At 33.4% G+C, this 19843-nt stretch overlaps 2 protein-coding genes across 2 annotated transcripts in view; one reads left to right on the top strand and one right to left on the bottom strand.

Annotated features, from left to right (window-relative positions):
• The first annotated feature begins 2847 nt into the window (after window positions 1-2847).
• Window positions 2848-5872, top strand: LOC148300750 (dnaJ homolog subfamily C member 2). Its single transcript, XM_088274357.1, has 2 exons — window positions 2848-3970; window positions 4536-5872. The coding sequence occupies exons 1-2, from the start codon at window positions 3101-3103 to the stop codon at window positions 5571-5573; spliced, it is 1908 nt and encodes a 635-aa protein (XP_088130483.1). The 5' UTR covers window positions 2848-3100; the 3' UTR covers window positions 5574-5872.
• A 7028-nt stretch (window positions 5873-12900) lies between these two features.
• The window catches only part of Rme-8 (receptor mediated endocytosis 8), a 46947-nt gene continuing 40004 nt past the window's right edge, over window positions 12901-19843 (bottom strand). The window contains exons 35-36 of the mRNA XM_088274347.1: window positions 18312-18540; window positions 12901-13256 (exon numbers count right to left, since the gene is read on the bottom strand). Of these exons, the coding sequence (XP_088130473.1) occupies window positions 13177-13256; window positions 18312-18540 (309 nt within the window). The 3' untranslated portion in view covers window positions 12901-13176. The remainder of the gene's footprint in view (window positions 13257-18311; window positions 18541-19843) is intronic.

Below are 19843 nucleotides of genomic sequence, written 5' to 3' on the forward strand. Positions count from 1 at the left end.
GTTATTCACAACAAGAATAAATCTATGGGAAAATAACAATATTGCTTTACTAAGTAACCCAGCACTGTACAAATCGATCCCTTGAAGTCTAATAGACATAACTTGATTATTTTTTTAAAAGTAGACAACACCCAAAATGTTACATCACATTTATTACTTTTTTTAAATTATACGTATGAGTGTAAAGTGAATAAAATACAATATAATGTAAGCTTAATTGTTACGCTAAAGAAGCATTCAAATCTTAGCAAGTTTACCATTGATATACATATTATGAGAGAGAAAGATATACTGTACTAATCATATTATTAATTCTTGCATAAATCTTTGCCTATTTTTATAGGGTTGAACAAATAATATTATTTTTGTGTGAAAATTTGTGTATTATTGCATGCGTGAGTGTAAACTATTTCATTTTGTAATTTAGTGTGGTTATTGCGGATTTTTGTCCAAGAATAGAGTGTGCTTTATTTAATGTATGCGACATTAATTTTTATTAATTTTAAATGACTCGTTTATTGTGCTTTATCTATAGGCATCTTTTTCACTGTATAATTTTACTAAAATTTATTTGGCTATGAAATAGGGTATATTCACTTTTATTCGTATTCATTGCTTATTTTAACGCCTTAAATACCTTTTTGTAAAGTTTATAACCATCAATTTTATAATTTTATTTTACAGAATTGGTTGTTACCATTTGATTTAATTGGGCATTCAAATCTCATGGCTCTACACCAATCTGCTACATATAAAAAAATTGCGTAGTTGAATGATGTTGTGGAATGTCATACACTGAACAAATTTGTCTATGATATGTGATGATTCTGATGACCAGTGTTTAATCATAACATCTTACAGATGTTAGTATGAATTAATGCCATCTTTTGATACTTTTTTTCGTAAAATAAAATATGATATCACTTCCATATTATTACTTACCCTACTTTCATCTGATATTTTTAAATATAGTCATATTTTGTACCGAATCGTGTGTGTACAAAATGTTAATTAATATGTTGAAAATCAGTTCAGTTTATTTAAAAAAGATAAATACAATTTAATTCCATTAATTAACACTACATAAAATTTTACGGTCTAATATATGTTAGACTTGAAAAGGTACCTAAATAATATATGCATGTAAAAATTTCAAAAAAATTATCATCACATTTTTATTAATTGCTCACCAAAAATAGTATTTTGTCACCAAAACATATTTAATTTAAACCAAATCATACTGCTTTATTCCCTGGCGCAGACCTACAAATGGTCCCAGGTCCGATTTCCGGTGAGGTCAAAATTATTTAAACACAAAATATTTTCGTAAGCTGGTTCTATACAGGGTCCAATTCGTGGCATTCCCGAAAAACCACTAAAAAAATAATGTTTTTGTAAAGTGATATGAGTAAGCACAATGCAGAAGAGAATTTCTGGCATAGTTAAGAAACAACCATAACATTGATGTTTTTGTAAATTATAAATTGTTAAATATATTATATTGGAAAATAAATCCACTACCAACAAAAAATTAAGCTCAAATTTAATAATCATTCGTTATTTTTGGTAGCCAAATAATTGTTTAAATATTAACACTTAATTTCTGGTGACCATTCTTTATTTTTGGTCACCAACTTGATTTGATTCAGCATCTATTTCCCGTTTGTTTGGTGCTTGTTTGTAATGGGCGAAAATGTGTTTTGATATTTACTTAGAAATTTAAAATAAAGCAATATTTATTTCCTTCAAATGAATTTGTCATTTTTTATAGTAACTAGCAAAAAGCAAGAGGAAATTACCCTATATTAGCAAAAATATCACCCAGTCAAATTAGTCTTCGAGGCATTATTTTAAGAAAACGAGGATTTATAAATAATAAAAAATATTATTTTTATTATTAGTGAATCTACATACTTTTCTAGCACTGGAGTAGTAGAATTATGCTTCATTCTACTTGAAACTACATATGTAGTCGTTCACTTTTCTACAAATGATAAACACATACCAAACTTAATTAACACGGAGCTTACATCATTATTTCAGCCTTGTATATTTTTTAATAACTGATGGAAATATTGTACATAAATATGTGTATTGATGTGTTATGATTGATAATATTTTTGTTATGTTGATGTACAAAATGTTCATAATTTTGTTATATTGTATCAGAAGCACCTTTACTTTTGTTATAAATTAATAAAAAAATGCATTATACTGCATTTTTGTTTTATTTTAATTTTTTTTTTAAATCCTTTCTGCAACAAATAGCTACTCCCGTTGTTTGGGTTGAGTTATGGTAAAAAAATATCATATTACAAATCGTGTTTATTTATTTTTTATAGCTTCCATACAAATTTGTTGCATATTTTACACTAAAAATATTGCATTTCACAGGACATATTTAAACATTTCATCAAACGAAAAGTTAATAATAATTTCGTTAAAAAAGTTTATTGACCAATCGTGATTTTTCACAGCAATAATCTCCGTTTTATGTATTGATTTTTGCAAACTTCTAACCCCGTAACATAATGTTCACATAGGAACCCTATGTCCCCCAGTTTTTTTCCATCTCCACACTTTTCCATTATTGGGCTACATTTTTATTTTAAATAATTATATTGGTCAACATGAATAAATTGCGCCAAGTTTGTCGGTTGATATATTCAAAATATTGTGCTAAATAACTAAAAAATGCACCGGGATGCTATAAAATAAGAATTTTTATAAATGAAATGGTACGTTCATTTTAATTTTATTCTGTTCAATAATTGAAAACTAAATAACCTCTGAATCACTACCAGCTGTTAATGATGTCAATGTCATAGCCTCACTTCAAGTTGGTACAACTGTCAAATTTCTGCAAGTTTCCAGAGTAGTTCTTTTTCTAAAACCCGTCGATAACCGCCTGGTTAAAAATAAAGCCTGTTCGTTTAAAAATGTCATTCGAGTGGCCAATCGTGAATTCGTTTTGAAATGATAATAGCGAATTCGTAAGGTCTGTAATTAAATCTTTCCGCGTTCTTTCGACAAGTATTTTGGTCGGACGTTCGGGCATTTGATTAAAACCACGTGTATAGGTTATGTCAAAGTGTTAAAAATGAGTGAAGTGATGAATGGCGAAAACACTTGTAGAACAGTGGTTCTGAATTTTCCTACTGCGAAACGGTGTATAGAATGTGTCGGCCCCGCTTTTCTGAAGTACCACACGATCAAACATCACGGCTCCGAAGGTTACGCGCAAAACGAAAAGGAAGATGATAAAGTCGAGAACGTAGTGTTCGACGACGACGTGGAGTATCTCCGCAGCCTCGACCCCAAGGAATGGAAGGAGCAAGATCATTACGCCGTCCTGGGCATGAAGCGTCTGCGCATCAAGGCCACCGAAGAGGACATAAAACGAGCTTACAGGCAAAAGGTGCTCCGGCACCATCCCGACAAACGGAAAGCGCAGGGCGAGGAGGTGAGGAACGACGACGACTACTTCACGTGCATCACGAAGGCGTACGAGATCCTCGGAATCCCGCAGAAGCGACGCTCTTACGACTCCGTGGACCCCGAGTTCGACGATTCCCTCCCGACCGCGTCCGAAATGAAAAAAGATTTCTACAAAACTTTTTCCAAATATTTTCAATTGAATTCGAGGTGGTCGGAAAAGAAGAATGTTCCCAAGCTGGGCGACGACGACACTCCCCGAAGTCAGGTGGAGAAGTTCTATTCCTTCTGGTACGACTTCGAGTCCTGGAGAGAGTATTCCTACGACGACGAGGAAGAGAAGGAGAAGGGGCAGGACCGCGAGGAGAGGAGGTGGATAGAGAAGCAGAACCGCGCCGTGAGGGGCAAGAGGAAGAAGGAGGAGATGGCGCGCATCCGCTCGCTGGTGGACCTGGCGTACAACAACGACCCCCGGATTGTGCGCTTCAAGCAGGAGGACAAGGACAAGAAGCTCGCCGCCAAAAAGGCCAGACAGGTAATCTACATCTGTTTAATGTATTCATTTATTAGAAGTCGATACAAATACTACAATCAAAACAACTTCATAGTCAGATTAATGCAAAAAAAATTACTTATTTTTACATAATTTAAATAATTCAATGACAGAGTGGTGTGGCATTCGATTCTCTCTGCCTACCCCTGCGGCGAAGCGGCGTGATGGTTAGTTAGTTAGTTAGTTAAATAATTCCCTCATATCATCATAATTCTTGTTTAATTCAATTATGAAGCGAACCTTTCGAACATCCATGTAAGGAAAATGGCAAAATCTGCATTTTAATTTCTCAAAAAATGTTAATAAAAAATAATATTTTAAATTTATTAGAAAGTTCTTAAAATTCTTATTTTAAATTTTTTTAAAGAGGTCGGTTTCGATAACTCATATTTATAGATTGAGGGCAAAATTAGCAATTTTCCAAACCAATTGCAATTGGGATGATTTCAAAAGTAAATGTTTGTATTATAATATTCAGAGTCTTCATTTCCATTGTCCTGGTCAAATTTGACCGCAAAATAAATTTTCTCACGACAATACTTTGCAGGATGCCGTCCAAGCTCGTAAAAATGAAGAAGAACGGCTGCTGAAAGAAGCGCAGTTAGCCAAGGAACTCGCCGATCAGGAAGAAAAAGCTCGAAATGATAGTCTCCGTGCCGAGAGAGAGGTCCTGAAGAAACACATGAAGAAGGAACGTAAAATCTTCAGAGACCATTGTAAAGCTAACAATTATTACATTTCCAATGAAAACGAAACGGTCGAGCATATGTCCGCCGTGGAGAAGATATGCGAAATGCTAAAATTAGTGGAACTTCAAGATCTTAATAAAATTATTCCGACAGCCGGAAGAGATACATTTATCAAAGTAATGAACGAAACGGAAGCAAAATTAGAGGCCGAAAGGAAAGCCGTAATGGATACGCAGAAAACCGACGCCAAACATAAAGAAGTTGCCGAAACCGGGCCGCCAAAGTGGGTTCCCGATCTAGTACAGATACTTATCAAGAGCGTCAACTTCTTCCCGGCTGGAACTAACCAAAGGTGGGAGGTTATAGCGAATTTCGTCAACCAACACGGCACGTTCGAAGACCATCGACGCTTCTCCGCGAAAGATGTCTTAAGCAAAGCTAAAGATCTACAGAGCTCGGACTTCTCCAAGAGCTCGTTGAAGGTGGCGGCCAACCAGGAGGCCTTCGACAAGTTCGAAAAAGAAAAGAAGAAACCTCCCGTCAATGCCGTCGTGGACGATACCGGAATATCTATGTCCTTCGATGCCAAGAAGCCCCTGACTAACGGGAACCACGTGGGCGAAAAGGCAAAAGTCAAAATGCAAAATGGAGATTGCGACCCGGCAAAGAGGAAGAGCGTAGAAAAAGAAGAGAAAAAAGAAGAACAACCGTGGAGCAAGATGGAGCAGAGCCTGCTGGAGCAAGCCATCAAGACCTATCCGGTGAGTACTCCGGAACGGTGGGATCGTATCGCCGAATGCATTCCCAACCGTACGAAAAAAGATTGCATGAAGCGTTTTAAGGAATTAGTCGATCTTGTGAAAGCAAAAAAACAGGCGGCCATGATAAATAAATAACAGTGATTTATAATTTAGTAACAAATTATAAAATAGGAATGAATTTACGGTCTTTTGCAATAAGAATGTAATCCAGTACCTTGTGTCCTTAAATTATTTTTCTTACTCCTTAACGCTACTCTCTTTCGGTATGAATCAAATGACCAAATGAAATTGAATCGCTTTAATATTATTATTTGTTATATATGTTTGGAAAGTGTTGTAATTTATTAAGTTTATAACAATAATCAATATGGATTAATGACTCAATTTGGAAAGTTTGTTCAAAATCTTTTTTCTAAATAAACACGACAAACCAACCTTCCTGTCTTTTTTTAAAAATTAACAATACCTCCTCTTCGGCGCCCTCTTCTGCATCCTGGGGCCATTAATGCCCCCTAAAACATGTTTCATATTATAATGCAAATACACTGTGGGTTATATAGTTATTCCAGAACTCATATTCTTAAGATAGTATATTATATTGTTAACACACTTATGGGAAAGGTATTTCTACCCATTCAGTTGAATAATTAAGGGAGGGAAGGGTATTTTTACCTTCTGCGCCAGCCTCACTTAATAGTCAGAAAAGAAGGAATTATTTTATGTTTTCATATGAATATTATGTACCAATTTCTCTGATAAAAACAGGTGTAAAAAACACCCATCTGAAGGGTGTTAAAATGGTTGATAGCGAAAAAAATAAAAATAGGGGTATAAGATGTTAAATAAAACAGTTTTTCATCAAATTCATTTTTATTATTTTTTATATTAATATACACATTAGTGATGGGTCTTACATTATTGATCCTATGATATTGTCAACTAAATTTCTTAAACCTACATTCATTATGTGAATTTTTATCAGGTAAAGATCACATTCTTTATAACATAATGCCACTCGCATACTTCATGAGGTACAAAATAAAAATTGTGAAAATATGAAGAAAAAACTTTGCTTTATAGTATTTGTGGGGATTGATATGGCTTAATAAACGACATCTGCCAGATAGGGCACTGCATCATGTAAACCCAGTGTTATCTTTATCGTTAAAACATGAAGGAAACGTGATCAGCCCTCCGCTTCAGGTACCAGTCCAGGGTAATATTGAATAAGTATTAGCGTGATAAAAATCTGTTATTTTTATTTGGGAATCGACCCCGGGACCTCCAGTACGGTAGCCAAGCATGCTGACCATTACACTACAGAGGCGGATCAATAGATATCGAAAACAATAATAGCAAACGTATAATATTATATTTTACACCCCGAAAATGATAACAAACGCATAAAACTCATGTGTGTATGGTTTATAACCAAATATAAGAGCGGACCAACGTCCGCTCTTAGAATTTTTTTTTTTTTACTATGGCAATAACTGCCATAGTAAAAAAAAAAAAATTCTTCACATTTCTATTAATGTCGGTTGTGGTCCCGTGGTTAGTGTCGCGGACTCTTGAGTCAGAGTTTCTCGGTTCGAACCCACTCTACCACAATTTGATACCTGTTTCTAATGATGAGCCGCTTAGGCTCACAGAAAAAGTATGAAATTGAAATGTTTTTGTAAAATAATGAAAACACAAATATTTCTCTTTAATTAAAAGAAATAATAAAAAAACGGTCATGTTTAGAATTATGAATTGGAAAAAATATCTTCTATTGAACATACCTAGAGACATTTTGTCTCTACTAATGAAAAATAATTTGTAATTTGCTGTAATGTACTCCAATAAAAATCGATTAATCAAATATATTTATTATATTTATAAAATAAATGTTCAGTAAACATACTAAAATAATTAAGACTGGCATTATTGTCCTATTTTTAAGTTAGATCAGTGTTCCCACTTAATTTGAGAATGCTGATAAAAAAATTTAAGTTAGTTTATGCTATCATACATCAGAAGTTTAGATAAACGTAATAAATTTATCATGGATATTTTTTAAATCGTTCAAAACAATCATCCCCAGCAAAAATTAATTTTTCATTAGTTGCAGAGTAGTACGCATTTGATTTTCACCAACCGTGCACATTTTTTCGTTCTTCCAATAAAGTCTGGTTTTTATTTTTACAAATATTTAAAAAAAACATATCTTGACAAAATCACTTATTTTCACAATGTCTATTTTTGACAAAACCATCATCATCCTTCTACTGGCAAGAAGCTTTTAAAAATGTACATTTGATTATACAAGTAAAATTAACAGCAATAAAAATTACAATAATACATTTTTAAATAGTGATTATGTTACATTTTGAAAAATATTGGCTGGAAAGACAAAAGAATGTAAGGCACACTAAGAATACTTTGAAAAAAATACAAAAAATATATTCTTGCTTAGCTACAAGACAATTACACATTTAATTGTTGGGTAATATATCCATAATTAAACAAAGTTTATTGGATTGAATTCTACATTTATCTATGTATATATTAATATGTGACGCGTTTCTATGATTCGTCTTAACACATTGTGTACGGTGTGCACATATTTGTGCGTTTCAGAAACCTTGTGTGGTGGCGGGGTGCACATTTTTGTGCATTTCGGCTACCTTCAATTTAGTATACAAAAAACACGTCATAAACTTCTAATCTCTTGGCCTTTTTGCTTTTGTTGTGTAGTGGATAGATGTCGTTGTAATATAAAAAATAATACTGATATTTACTGGTTCAAAACATAGCTAATGGTCGTAATCTGTTTTGAAGGAAATGTTACAAATTAACTTTAAACAATGGATACAGGCGGTGCGTTTTTTTCTTTGTCCTAAAATGAAATAAAATACAAAGATCATTGTCCTTTACTCTTAAGTCGGCAGTTGGTACTTACAAAGCAATAAACGCGTGTGGGGAAAGCCCATAAATCATTTTTTACTCGCAGATTTTGAGTTTTCGGCGGTTGTTAAACTGTGTTGTTATTTTCTAATATTTTATTTAACATTTTTTTTTACTTTTGTAATTTGTGGACTAACATAATTTTATTTTGAGACGTTAGAGACCATTTAACCGTTTTTGTATTGTTTTCGAGTTCAACCTCAAGTTCAAAATATGAAGTTCACTGACATATTTTATATTTCCGGACAGCTGTCTAATGTCGCCCGCCTCAAGATACAGTTTTATCAAAACATTGCCGTAACTAATGTGTTAATAAGACGAAACGTGTCACGTATTAACATATACATAAATAAATGTGTTTGATAATGTCTTAATAAGACGAAACGCGTCACGTATTAACATATACATAAATATATGTAGAATTCATATGATTAAAGAAAACACTTCGTTTTTTACCACTTGAGTTTTATTATAGACTACATGTTTCAGAAGTTAAACTTCCATCATTCAGATCTGTATAATAACTGTACAGACCTGAATGATGGAAGTTTAACTTCTGAAACATGTAGTCTATAATAAAACTCAAGTGGTAAAAAACGAAGTGTTTTCTTTAATCATTGTAACATGTCTTACCACAAAGTTAATGCCGAAACAATAAATAAAATAGAATTCATATATTTATGTATATGTTAATACTGATAATTACAATAATAAATGTAGAATTCAATCCAATAAACCTTGTTTAATTATATTACCCAACAATTCAATATGAAATTCTACCAACTGTCTGCAGTTACAATAAATAAATTACACATTTACTTTAAAAGTAGCAAGGTGGACGCTTTTATGTATGGCAATTTCTTTATGCATTATTCAAGTCTTTAGAGAATTTGTAAAAAAAATATGTTTACAAAATGCGTTAATTGCGGTTGTGTTCTTTTGAATTTCCATCGTCAATATTATGTCAGAAATTATTTTACTGAAGAGTACAAACAAAATGTTGATATTAATATTGAAATTTTACAGAAATAAAAGTATGTAGTGGAGTGTCTTTGGTTTCATATGATTTGTTTGCTTATTTTTATTATTTTATTATATGTAACATTATGCTTTTAAATAGATTTTAGCATTTATTTCACATTAAAAGTAAAATATAATAATTATTATTGTAAGTAAAAATATAATGTGTTACTTGTTCAGATACAAACCAATAATATCGCTCACTCCTTTCAACAACGTCATATATCAAAAATCTCAATTTTCAGTTGTGCATGTTTTCGGAATGCCCAGAAAATGTACTACATATATCCCAGCAAAAGCGGCGTATTATTAACTTAATATTTACCCGCTACAGGGAAGAAAGTGTTGTTTTTGCACTTGGAAGAAAAGGTATTGTTTAATTATTTTTTTAAATAAACTTAATATTTTTCTTACGGTAAAAAAACATTCAGGTTTTACCTAAAAAGATCTGTTGCGCAGTAAAAAGGTTCAATAAGAGGCTTGATATTTATTTTTTAACTTTAAAAATCATATGAAAAATCAAGTTTTATGATATATGACGTTGTTGAAAGGAGTGAGCGATATGGTAACTTATTTAAAACAATAAAATGATTTCATCACCTATAATGCCTCGGATACAAATCAGAAACTACTGATAGAATACAGTAGAACCCCTCATAACGAGTTATTCGCATAACAAACAAAAAAAATGCGAAATAGTTGCACCCTTAATGAGTGACATTTCGCATGAGTTACAGAGAAAGGGCAAGTCCCTATTTCGAGGCATTCACTTGTGAGCCGGGAATGTTTCGCTTAATGAGTAAGATTCAGGAACGAATTGCATGTTATAAGAGGTTCTACTGTATAACGAAATGCTAAGCAAAACAAATTACCAAAATACAAATAAATTTAACCGAATCAACAAAAATACGAATAAGTTTTGCAAACTAAACTGTACATGAGGAGTTAGCCTTTTAATTTTATAAATATATATATTTTTAAATCATTAAGACAGTATTGTAAACTTAAGATTTTAAAATACTGTAACAAGTCATATGTATTTTTTAACCTGTCAAGCAAAGCATTGTTTTTCATAACATTTAAATGGTGAAAAATGTGTAGCAATGTTTTATATATTACCAATATATATTTTCCTACAATAAAATTTTAAAACATTGCGTACGTGTCAATGATACGCTGATTTTAAAAAGAAATGAAATGATCAGTACTTTCATGTAAACATTCTTTAAAGTAGTACATAAGAGATTATGTCTCAAAGCACAGGTGCGTTGGTGTAAGGAATGCAGGTATGTTGGCGACACATTGGTGACAACAACATACCCGCATAGTCTGGCAAGTAGCTTCTAGATTTGTCTCTTCTAGAAAGCAGTCACTCACTTAGAGCTAGCTAGTAATACTTATTCATAATTAACCAAAGTCAAAGTGCCAGCGAGTTATTACTGATTATTTTCTACTACCTTAGTACATAATAGTTGGTACCACTTAGGGCGATAGTCCACTACCCGGAATTTGACCGCCCGGCAGTCCGGTTTTGAAAAATGAAAGCGATTACGACAGTTTAGCGTGATGGAATTTACGCGCAACGTGTTCACGCACCGATCAAGATCACTGATCCGAAGAAATATGGACAAAAGCACAAGCCGTTCATCGTTTTAAAACGCTAACTGACGTGCCGGACGGTAAAATTTCGTGTTATTCTGGTAGTGGACAATCGTCCTTACTTTGCAGGTTAAAAAAAATGATTTTACCATATGTTTTATTCATACTCTACAAGAAATTATTTGATTTTAGGCGCTTTCTCACACCAATCCTTTCTTTTTTAATTCTGTTTTCGAGCATATCTCCAAATGGTATTAATGAAGATATTTTTAATGCTCAATCATTTTCCAGTCACCAAAATTTAAATAGGCCCTTGTGCTTCATACATTCAGATAAGTTTCTTTTTATTTTCAATTTCTCAGTTTTTTTTTATATTTCTTAAATAAGTGATGTATTTTACGACCAAAAAATAAATGTTTTAAGCCTTTTCAATTTTTCTCGTGGAAAAATTGCAACTAGTACGTTTGTGCACTGAGGCATCGATATGTAATTTACTATAATAAAAAAATGATATTTTGATAAAGAAACCAAAAAGCTTGTGATATCTTTTTTTTCTTTTTTTTTTGTATAAATTTCATACAAATTATTTTTTGTATTTTATAACATTTATTAATTATTACAAAGTTCTTAGTTTCCATTTAATTGATTTTTAAGAGATCTTCAATATTGAATGCTTAAAACTAAACTGGCTAACTAAATATATCTCAAATAAAATATTTTTGTCTATTAGTTTTATTAAAAGTATGGAATAATATAATATATACGGAATATTATATAGCTGAGGTTTTATAATAAAGTGTGTGTGTGTGTATTTTTCGGTTGGCTTAAGATAGCATAATATCGGTAGGCGCAGGGTAAAGAATCATAAATACAAAACATCAACTTACGATTATTTTTTTTAAAGAGTTTTGCTGCCAGTTTTTAGAAAGTAAACATAATTATGTTAACTTTCTTTGTGTTTGATAATTTAGTATTTTACGAATTACTAATTTGTCTCTTTAAGATTTAAGATTTCGTAGTCATACAGGAGAAAGTGACCAAGTGCATTTTTTACAAAATAGCGATCATTGACTATTTGATATCTTACTAGCTTAAAGTATTGCTCTGAAAAAAATCCCAAAGGGTTGTAAACTTGGAAGTATAATATAGTGACTTGTTTAAAAACAACTAACTGCATTGATGTTTATTTTCTTGCCAAGCAAAAGTGACTTAAATGGCACTCTAGAACATTTTACGTTTTGTTAGTTGGTCACTTTCTCCTGTGCGACAACGATTTATTACCTCGCCCCTACAGACATTCGTTTCAAATAAAAATTATAATCAATCAAATTATTTAATTGGTCCGACTACTCTTCACCTAATTTTGAATGTATCATTTACAAGGTAAATATAAAAACGCATTCACGGAGCTTATCGAAAGAATTTTAATATTCAATGAGTATTTTTTTCTTTATCACCATTAGTTGCGATAAACACTGCTACTAGAAATCTATATGTAATTATTTTATAAAGCCTGTAAACTGAGTCATTAATAATTACTTAATGATACGAATAAAAATAATATTGCATAAATATTGATACATAATTGTTAAAAAAAATATTCATATATTAACCCTACAAATTACACCTCTAATGGTGACAAAGGCACAATTTATGAGAAATTTAACAATTAGGAATTATTTTAAAATATAATAACATCTAAGTAATATATTATTTACAATATATTTATATAAAAACACCAATCTGTATAAATCTCTAGTACACAAAAGCACATTTATTAGAATGATAATTAAAGGTTTTTATTTTATTTATTTATTCTAAATTAATTGCGAGTCACAGAACAAAAAAAAACAAAAACAAAGGCTTTTATAAAGAGAGCAGTTTAAACCTGTAGTTTTTTTTTCATATTTTTTTTAACTATTTACATTTTAATTAAACTTGTATATATCGAAATATTTATTGCTTAAAGAATTTGCCTCGTTGTTATAAAAGCTCCATCTATATTATTTGACGACATAAAATTATGATATTTTGGTAACTGTTACATAAGATGGAGATGGGTGCTTTTGTGTATTCGCCGAGTGCATCTGATATCACAAGAGAGAATGCATCACAATATGAGGAGATGGCTTTCCGTTAGTAACAGGAGATACAACGGAATTAGGCCTCATCAGTCCACTGGAGGGGGTTGCAATGTAATGTTGGACGTAGGACCCTGAGTCAAGTAGCCAGCAGTCTGAGGAATCCCACCTGTAGATAAAAATAAAACATTCTCATTGCATCCTCATTATATAGGATTTTTATAAAAAAAGAACACTAAGACAATCCAAATAAAACATCAACAAAAAAATAACATGTTAATGTTATTTTTGTGTTAACATTGCTTGCAGGAAACGCTTAAAAGCATCTTTCGCATACTGTTGGTTGAGAGCGGGAGATGCTTGAAAGCACTCTATTTGCTTACTTTTGGTAGAGCGCAAGAGACGCCGAAAAACATTGTACAGATCGGAATTGGGTTTGCGGTTACTTGTGATTAGTATACTGTGGGTCGGGTGGCATACTGTCTCGAGTATAATTAGGGTCAGGTTTGATGAAAAAACCGCCTGACAAAAATGTGTTAAAAATGCTGTTATTTATTTTAAAATTAGCTGTACCTGGCCACACATGGCTGTGGCTTAGACTGGTTAAATGGAAAAGACAAAATACAAATCACAAATTTTAAATATGTATAATTTCACAGTACTTGTACTTGTACAGTGAAGTAATGTAATTATTAAAAATCTGTGAAACAACAATGCAACCGAGAACATTGAAAATGCATGAAATGAAAGTGACGGCAACTGTCAAGGAGCACGCTGTCCGCCACAAGCAATGATTAGTATTGCGTGTGTTGCTGTTATGTTCCACAGATGACGATACCATTATTGTAGTAATGAAGCTATTTTCAAATTCTGTCACCATTTGACATTATTATAAACAAATTTATCACATTTTCATTGTCAGGAAAGGTTATAATGCTGTTTAAATTAATTTTGGTATTATGGAGAAAAAAATGTTTGCACTCTTAATAAAAATTTAAATAAACAAACAAAAAACGTTAGTGAAATCAAGCATTAATGAACCATCACTGGGGATAATGCAGCAAAATCAAATGTGGTGTTCAATATTACACTTCTCCAATCAGATTGTGCGTTTTGGTCGGTTGATTGCGCATCACACGTGTGCTCTGTCGTCCACTATCCCGTTGGACCTTTGTACGCTTCAGCCTGCGTTTTCTAACAATAAAACTACATTTGTATAATAATAAAATAAAAACAACTAGATCGACAATGATATTCTGTCAAGTTTTTTGCTGTCACAAAAAGATCAGTTCTAAAAAATTATCAGCTCAACATTTTAACCATAAAAATTCATTTAACCAAATTTTGTATGTAGGATCTTCTCAGCGCATTTTTTTACATTATTTTCATCTGATAATGAAAAATCTGATGACCTACTTGCAGCAGAAGCTTTTATACCATACGAGATTATAAATCAATCTTCTTTAGAACAAAGACTTTAAAAAAATATTATGCCTAATTATGGTCAGCCTAATTTTGTTTATGTTAAAAATAAATCCAATATTATATTAAAAATACTACAGCCTTTCTCGTACAAACAATTTGACAATTACATACAATGTTTAGGACGTTTACAGTATTGTACAGTAGAATCGCGATATAAGTAATCGCGATATATCGAAAAATGACGTATATCGAAAAAAAAAACCAAATTTATTCCCTAAAACTAATTTTTCATACAAAAATGCATTTATATAACGAAATCCCGTTATTATGTATAACAAAATCACTTTTGTCCCGTACGAAAAAATGCCAATACATTTAAGTAAATTTATAACAAATAAAAAATGTTATGATAAAAATATTTCAAAGCCGCGCCGCCGCGGCGCCGCGCCGAAAAAAAAAATGTTAAGATAAAAATATTTCAAAGCTGTGCGCGCCGCCGCACCATATGCGGATGGTTTTATGGCGATTTTTAAAAGTAATTCAATACAATATCCCATCAGCTTGAGTAATTAAGTAATTAGAGTCAATGAGTCAGTGAAATGATTTACTTTAGCAATAATAATTCTTTAGTTGTGTCGCCTACTTTCAAAATCCGCTAGATCCAGTTTTATAAGATTTTATAATAAATACTCTTATCGGAATGCCAGTTGTGGGTTTTATTGTTCAAAAATTTTAAATACTTGAAAACCCCGCTAAAAAATACTTAAAAACAACGTTGTATTTCAAATTCCGATATATTCATGAAACTTGCCTTCTGACCCATATCGGTCAATTAGAGAGCGGAGATAGGTCAAAAGTTAAGATGACGTCATTATCGATTTGTGTCTCGTGTTTTTTTTTTGAGTACTGAAAAACTTTCCAAAAAAATGGGAAAATTCTCTGTTTTATAATATTTTATATAAAGATAGACAAATCTTTGAAACATAAATGTTATCCGGAGAATTTGGATTTTTTTTTGTAAAATCGACTTATATGGATCTGGCGGATTTTGAAAGTAGGCGACGTAGTTATAATCTCTCTTCTTATTTCAATGAAATTATTTCTGTAGGCCATAAAAATTCTCAAGTATATTCTCTCCCATAATCAGTCCACCTGCTTATCTCAATGGTAGACAATAATAATTCTCAAATTACAATCCATCTTTTTATCTCAATGAAATGATTCTGTTGACAATAATAATCCTCAAATTGCATCCGTCTTTTATCTACATCGTAAGGGCATTTGTCCACTACACGGAATAATTTTACCGTCCGTCCGACACGTCAGTTTGCGTTTTAAAACGACGATTTTACGATCGAATTTACGCGCAACGTGTTCACGCACCGATCAAGAGCTCCGATCCGAAGAAAGATGGACAAAAGCACAAGCCAATCCAAGCCAATCGTCATTTTAAAACGCTAACTGACGTGCCGGACAGTAAAATTACACGGAATTTCGGGTAGTGGACAAGCGCCCTAAGTGGGGCGTAGTGTCGGGTAAGACAATCTGCACACTATTGGACTAGCGGAGTAACGTGTTACGACGTACGACATGCACGCATACTTACAAAGCACGCCACACGTGCAAACACAGAAACGTTTGTGTATTTTTACGATTTTATGTTAGGATTTGATTCCCGATTTTTTTACAAAATATTTATTTCCGTCGCTGCAAATGAATGACATTATGAATAACATTTACCAGACCCAACATTACAAAATTGTTTTATTTAAACTTAAAATATGGCCAATAAAAGCAACTAGGAATATTAAATATGACGGACAATTTGGACAAATACGAATTTGTCCGTTTTATACGGATTTTGAAGGAATAAAGAGATCAAACGGAATTTGAAGGATTATAACGGAATTTTAACGGATTTTAGGAAATTTTTAGCGACAGCGAAAAAAAATTCATCGCGTAAATTTTGGAAAAAAAATTTTTTCGCCATCTCGTAATTTCGCAATTTCGTAATTTCGTAATTTCGCAATCTCAATATCGAAAACTACTCTTTGACGTCTGACAACACTGGCCGTCAGTAGCGCGCAAGCCGTTCTCGTTCTCGGCTTTGGCGGCTACTTGTGATATTATTATTATTATATTTGATGTTATTATTCTCCTTTTTAGATACATATTTACCAGACCCAACATTACAAAATTGTTATATTTCAACTTTAAATATGGCCAGTAAAAGCAACTATGAATATTTACGTTTTTCCTGTTTTAAAATCACATTCTCATATTGTGTACAAAATACATACGAGTATCATCGATTCCCGCGGCACTTTTATCACCGTAAGGTTAATAAGAAAACTAGTGAAAATATGTAGATATTCAGTTCCCTATGGCCCCCTTCCTCCTTTGTTTGCAGAACTTGCGATCTTTTTGAAAAGCCGCGCAACATTTTTTGCAACGGCGCGCAACATATACATACTAAGTATGATTTAAAAAAATTCGTTATATGTGGGAATTCGTTATTACGAATTAATATTTTTTGGTCCCTTGGATTTCGTTATATCGCGATTCTACTGTATTGGGAATGATTCGATACCTTGTTAACAATATACATATATTCCTTCTAACCCTTATCCGCACCCAATGGTGCATAGGGCACTGCATCGTATAGAAGCAGTGTTATCTGGATCATTAAATACACGAAGGAAAAAGTGATCAGCCTTCCGCTTCAGGTACCAGTTCAGGGTCATATTAAATAAATATTAGATTGAGAAATCACTAATATTTATTTTGATCCTCTTGGGAATCCAACCCGGGACCTCCAGCATGGTAGCCTAGCGCACTAACCACTACACTATGGAGGTGAACACTATATATATATATATAGGTGATTTTATAGCTTTCCCACCTAGCGAGATCGAAGATGTCGTTAGGTGGGGAAGGCAACGAACAATACAGTAGTAGCGCATATGAGGAGAATAGAACCATCTAGACTCAACCCCAAGACAAATAACTCCCGGGCAGACCATCAAAGAGATGAATTGACAGGTGATAATCAACATCGCTAATCAAATCCTTCTTGAAAACAGCCCGCAATGCCTACACCAAGACGGAGAAGAAGATTTTATAGTATTTCTGATATAACTTTACAAAGATGTATCTTCTATACGTTGTTGATAATATGTATGGATGATTTTATAGTATTTCCAATAAAGCATTAAAAAGATATATTGCTCACTCCTTTCAACAACGTCATAAATCAAAAAACTTGATTTGTCAGGCGATCGTTTTTAAAGTTAAAAAAAATTATCGAGCCACTTGTTGAACTTTTTCCTGTGCAATAGATCTTTTTAGGTAAAACCTGAATGTTTTTTCTCCATTTGAAAAAAATATTTAGTTCATTTGAAAAAAAAATTAAACAATACCTTTTCTTCAAAATGCAAAAACAACACTTTCTGCCCTGTAGCGGGTAAATATTAAGTTAAATACTAATGCCATTTTTGCTGGGATATAGTACATTTTCTGGGCATTCCGAAAACATGCACAACTGAAAATTGACAATTTTTTATATACATATGACGTTGTTGAAAGGAATGAGCGATATCTTCCATAAAATTTATTTGGTTAAAATATTAAACTGACAGAATAAACATTCTCTTCTTTCTGTAGCCTCAATCTTGTGTATGGTTTGCAGCAACAAATGACACCTCTTTGCGATTCTGGTCTATCACCTGTAATAGACTGGAATGTCGTAGGAGGTGTCATTCGTTAACATCAACTACTTGAAAAATTTTGGTAATCTCACCAGTGAGGTAGCCTTGGGTGGGCGTGGAGGCGATGAAGAGGTCGTGTCTCTGCGCGGCGTAGCGCTGCCACGAGGGGCACGCATCCAGCGCGGCGCGCACGCGCTCGCCGTGCAGCACGCAGCGCGCCATGGCCTTCAGGGCGGTCACCGCCTGGGCTGCTGCCTGTCCGGAGGCGCCAGACCCCTCCAGGAGGGAGAGCAGCTGGCCCACCATGTCAGTCTCCAGGGCCTGGAGAAAATGTGTTCAAATTCCCTGTACTGATCATCTAAAAATGACACGTAATCCGAAGCGGGGTAGCAAAAGACCCAAATTCATATTTGTATGGAAGTCATATTACGCAACTCGCAGGGTTACAGATTCCACGTCCTTTTCAACGCGCAGCCGAGTGCCGACTGAGCAAGAGGCCGGAAATCAGAGTAATCTAACTGTCTTGCAACTCTTTCCTTGCAGTAAAACCACATTCATTAGAGTGAAAGAAATAACATATAGAGTGAAAAAAATATGTGATAAAAAAGATAAGTATGTAGATCTCGCGGTACCCACTGGTTATGCTTTTTATCAAAAATAAAATTTTGAAACGTTTCACGATTTGAAATTATAGAATAAAAAAGGGGAAAAAAATTATTTTATTTTTGAGGTGATAAAAATATGGAGTAAATAGCTATTATAATACAGAAGTTATACAATTAAAATTCATATATAGGGGATTTCAATCTTCGAGCCGCCTGGGTTCATCAATTGCCATGAATGGCGGTGATATAAACTTTGCTACGCAATTATTCTTAACATTAACCCTTAGCACTAGAGTGCCGTCATAGAGGCGGCATGCATGGTTTGCGGTACTATTCATGTACCGCCACTATGGGCCAAGATAATAAAGTGAACACATTGTTTGCGGGAAACGCTTAAAATCGTCTTTTACGCACTGTTAGTTGAGAGCGGGAGACGCTTATAAGCGTTCTATTTGCTTACTTTTGGTAGAGGGTGAGATACGCCAAAAATACTGTACAAATTGGAATTGGGTTTGCGGTTACTTGTGATTAGTATATGTACTGAGGGTTAGGGCTGATGAAAAAACCAAGTGTTAATACTTCTTCTTCTTGGTATAGGCCTTGTGGCCTGCTTTTAAGAGGGATTAGCCTCTTGCGATGTCGATTCCCAGCTATCAATCCATCTCTTTGGTGGTCTGCCCAGAGTCATCTACCGTGGGGTTGGCCGCACAGTGCGATGTGGGGGAGTCTGGATGGTTCCATTCTCCTCACATGCGCATACCATTGTCTCCTTCGTTGCCTTCCCCACCTAACGACATCTTCGATCTCGCATATTTCCCTGATCGTGGCGTTTCTTATTCTATCTCGAAGACTCTTGCCTGATATGCTTCTTAGAGTCTTTATTTCTGACACTTTAAGCGCGTTTTTGGTGTCCGCTTTATTTTTGATCCCATACGTCATGATGGGTCGGACACAAGTTTTGTAAATCTTGATTTTAACATTTTTAATGTATTGGATTTTTACTTTTTAATATAATTAAA

The sequence above is a fragment of the Brachycentrus maculatus genome, unplaced genomic scaffold, assembly GCF_059751285.1.
Source record: "Brachycentrus maculatus isolate JH-2025_06_01 unplaced genomic scaffold, ASM5975128v1 h1tg000659l, whole genome shotgun sequence".
Classification (NCBI taxonomy): domain Eukaryota; kingdom Metazoa; phylum Arthropoda; class Insecta; order Trichoptera; family Brachycentridae; genus Brachycentrus; species Brachycentrus maculatus.

Coding starts and splice junctions, on each gene's coding strand:
- LOC148300750 (XM_088274357.1), top strand. CDS start 3,101: ATGAGTGAAGTGATGAATGGCGAAAACACTTGTAGAACAGTGGTTCTG. Junction 3,971..4,535: donor CCGCCAAAAAGGCCAGACAG/GTAATCTACATC, acceptor AATACTTTGCAG/GATGCCGTCCAAGCTCGTAA.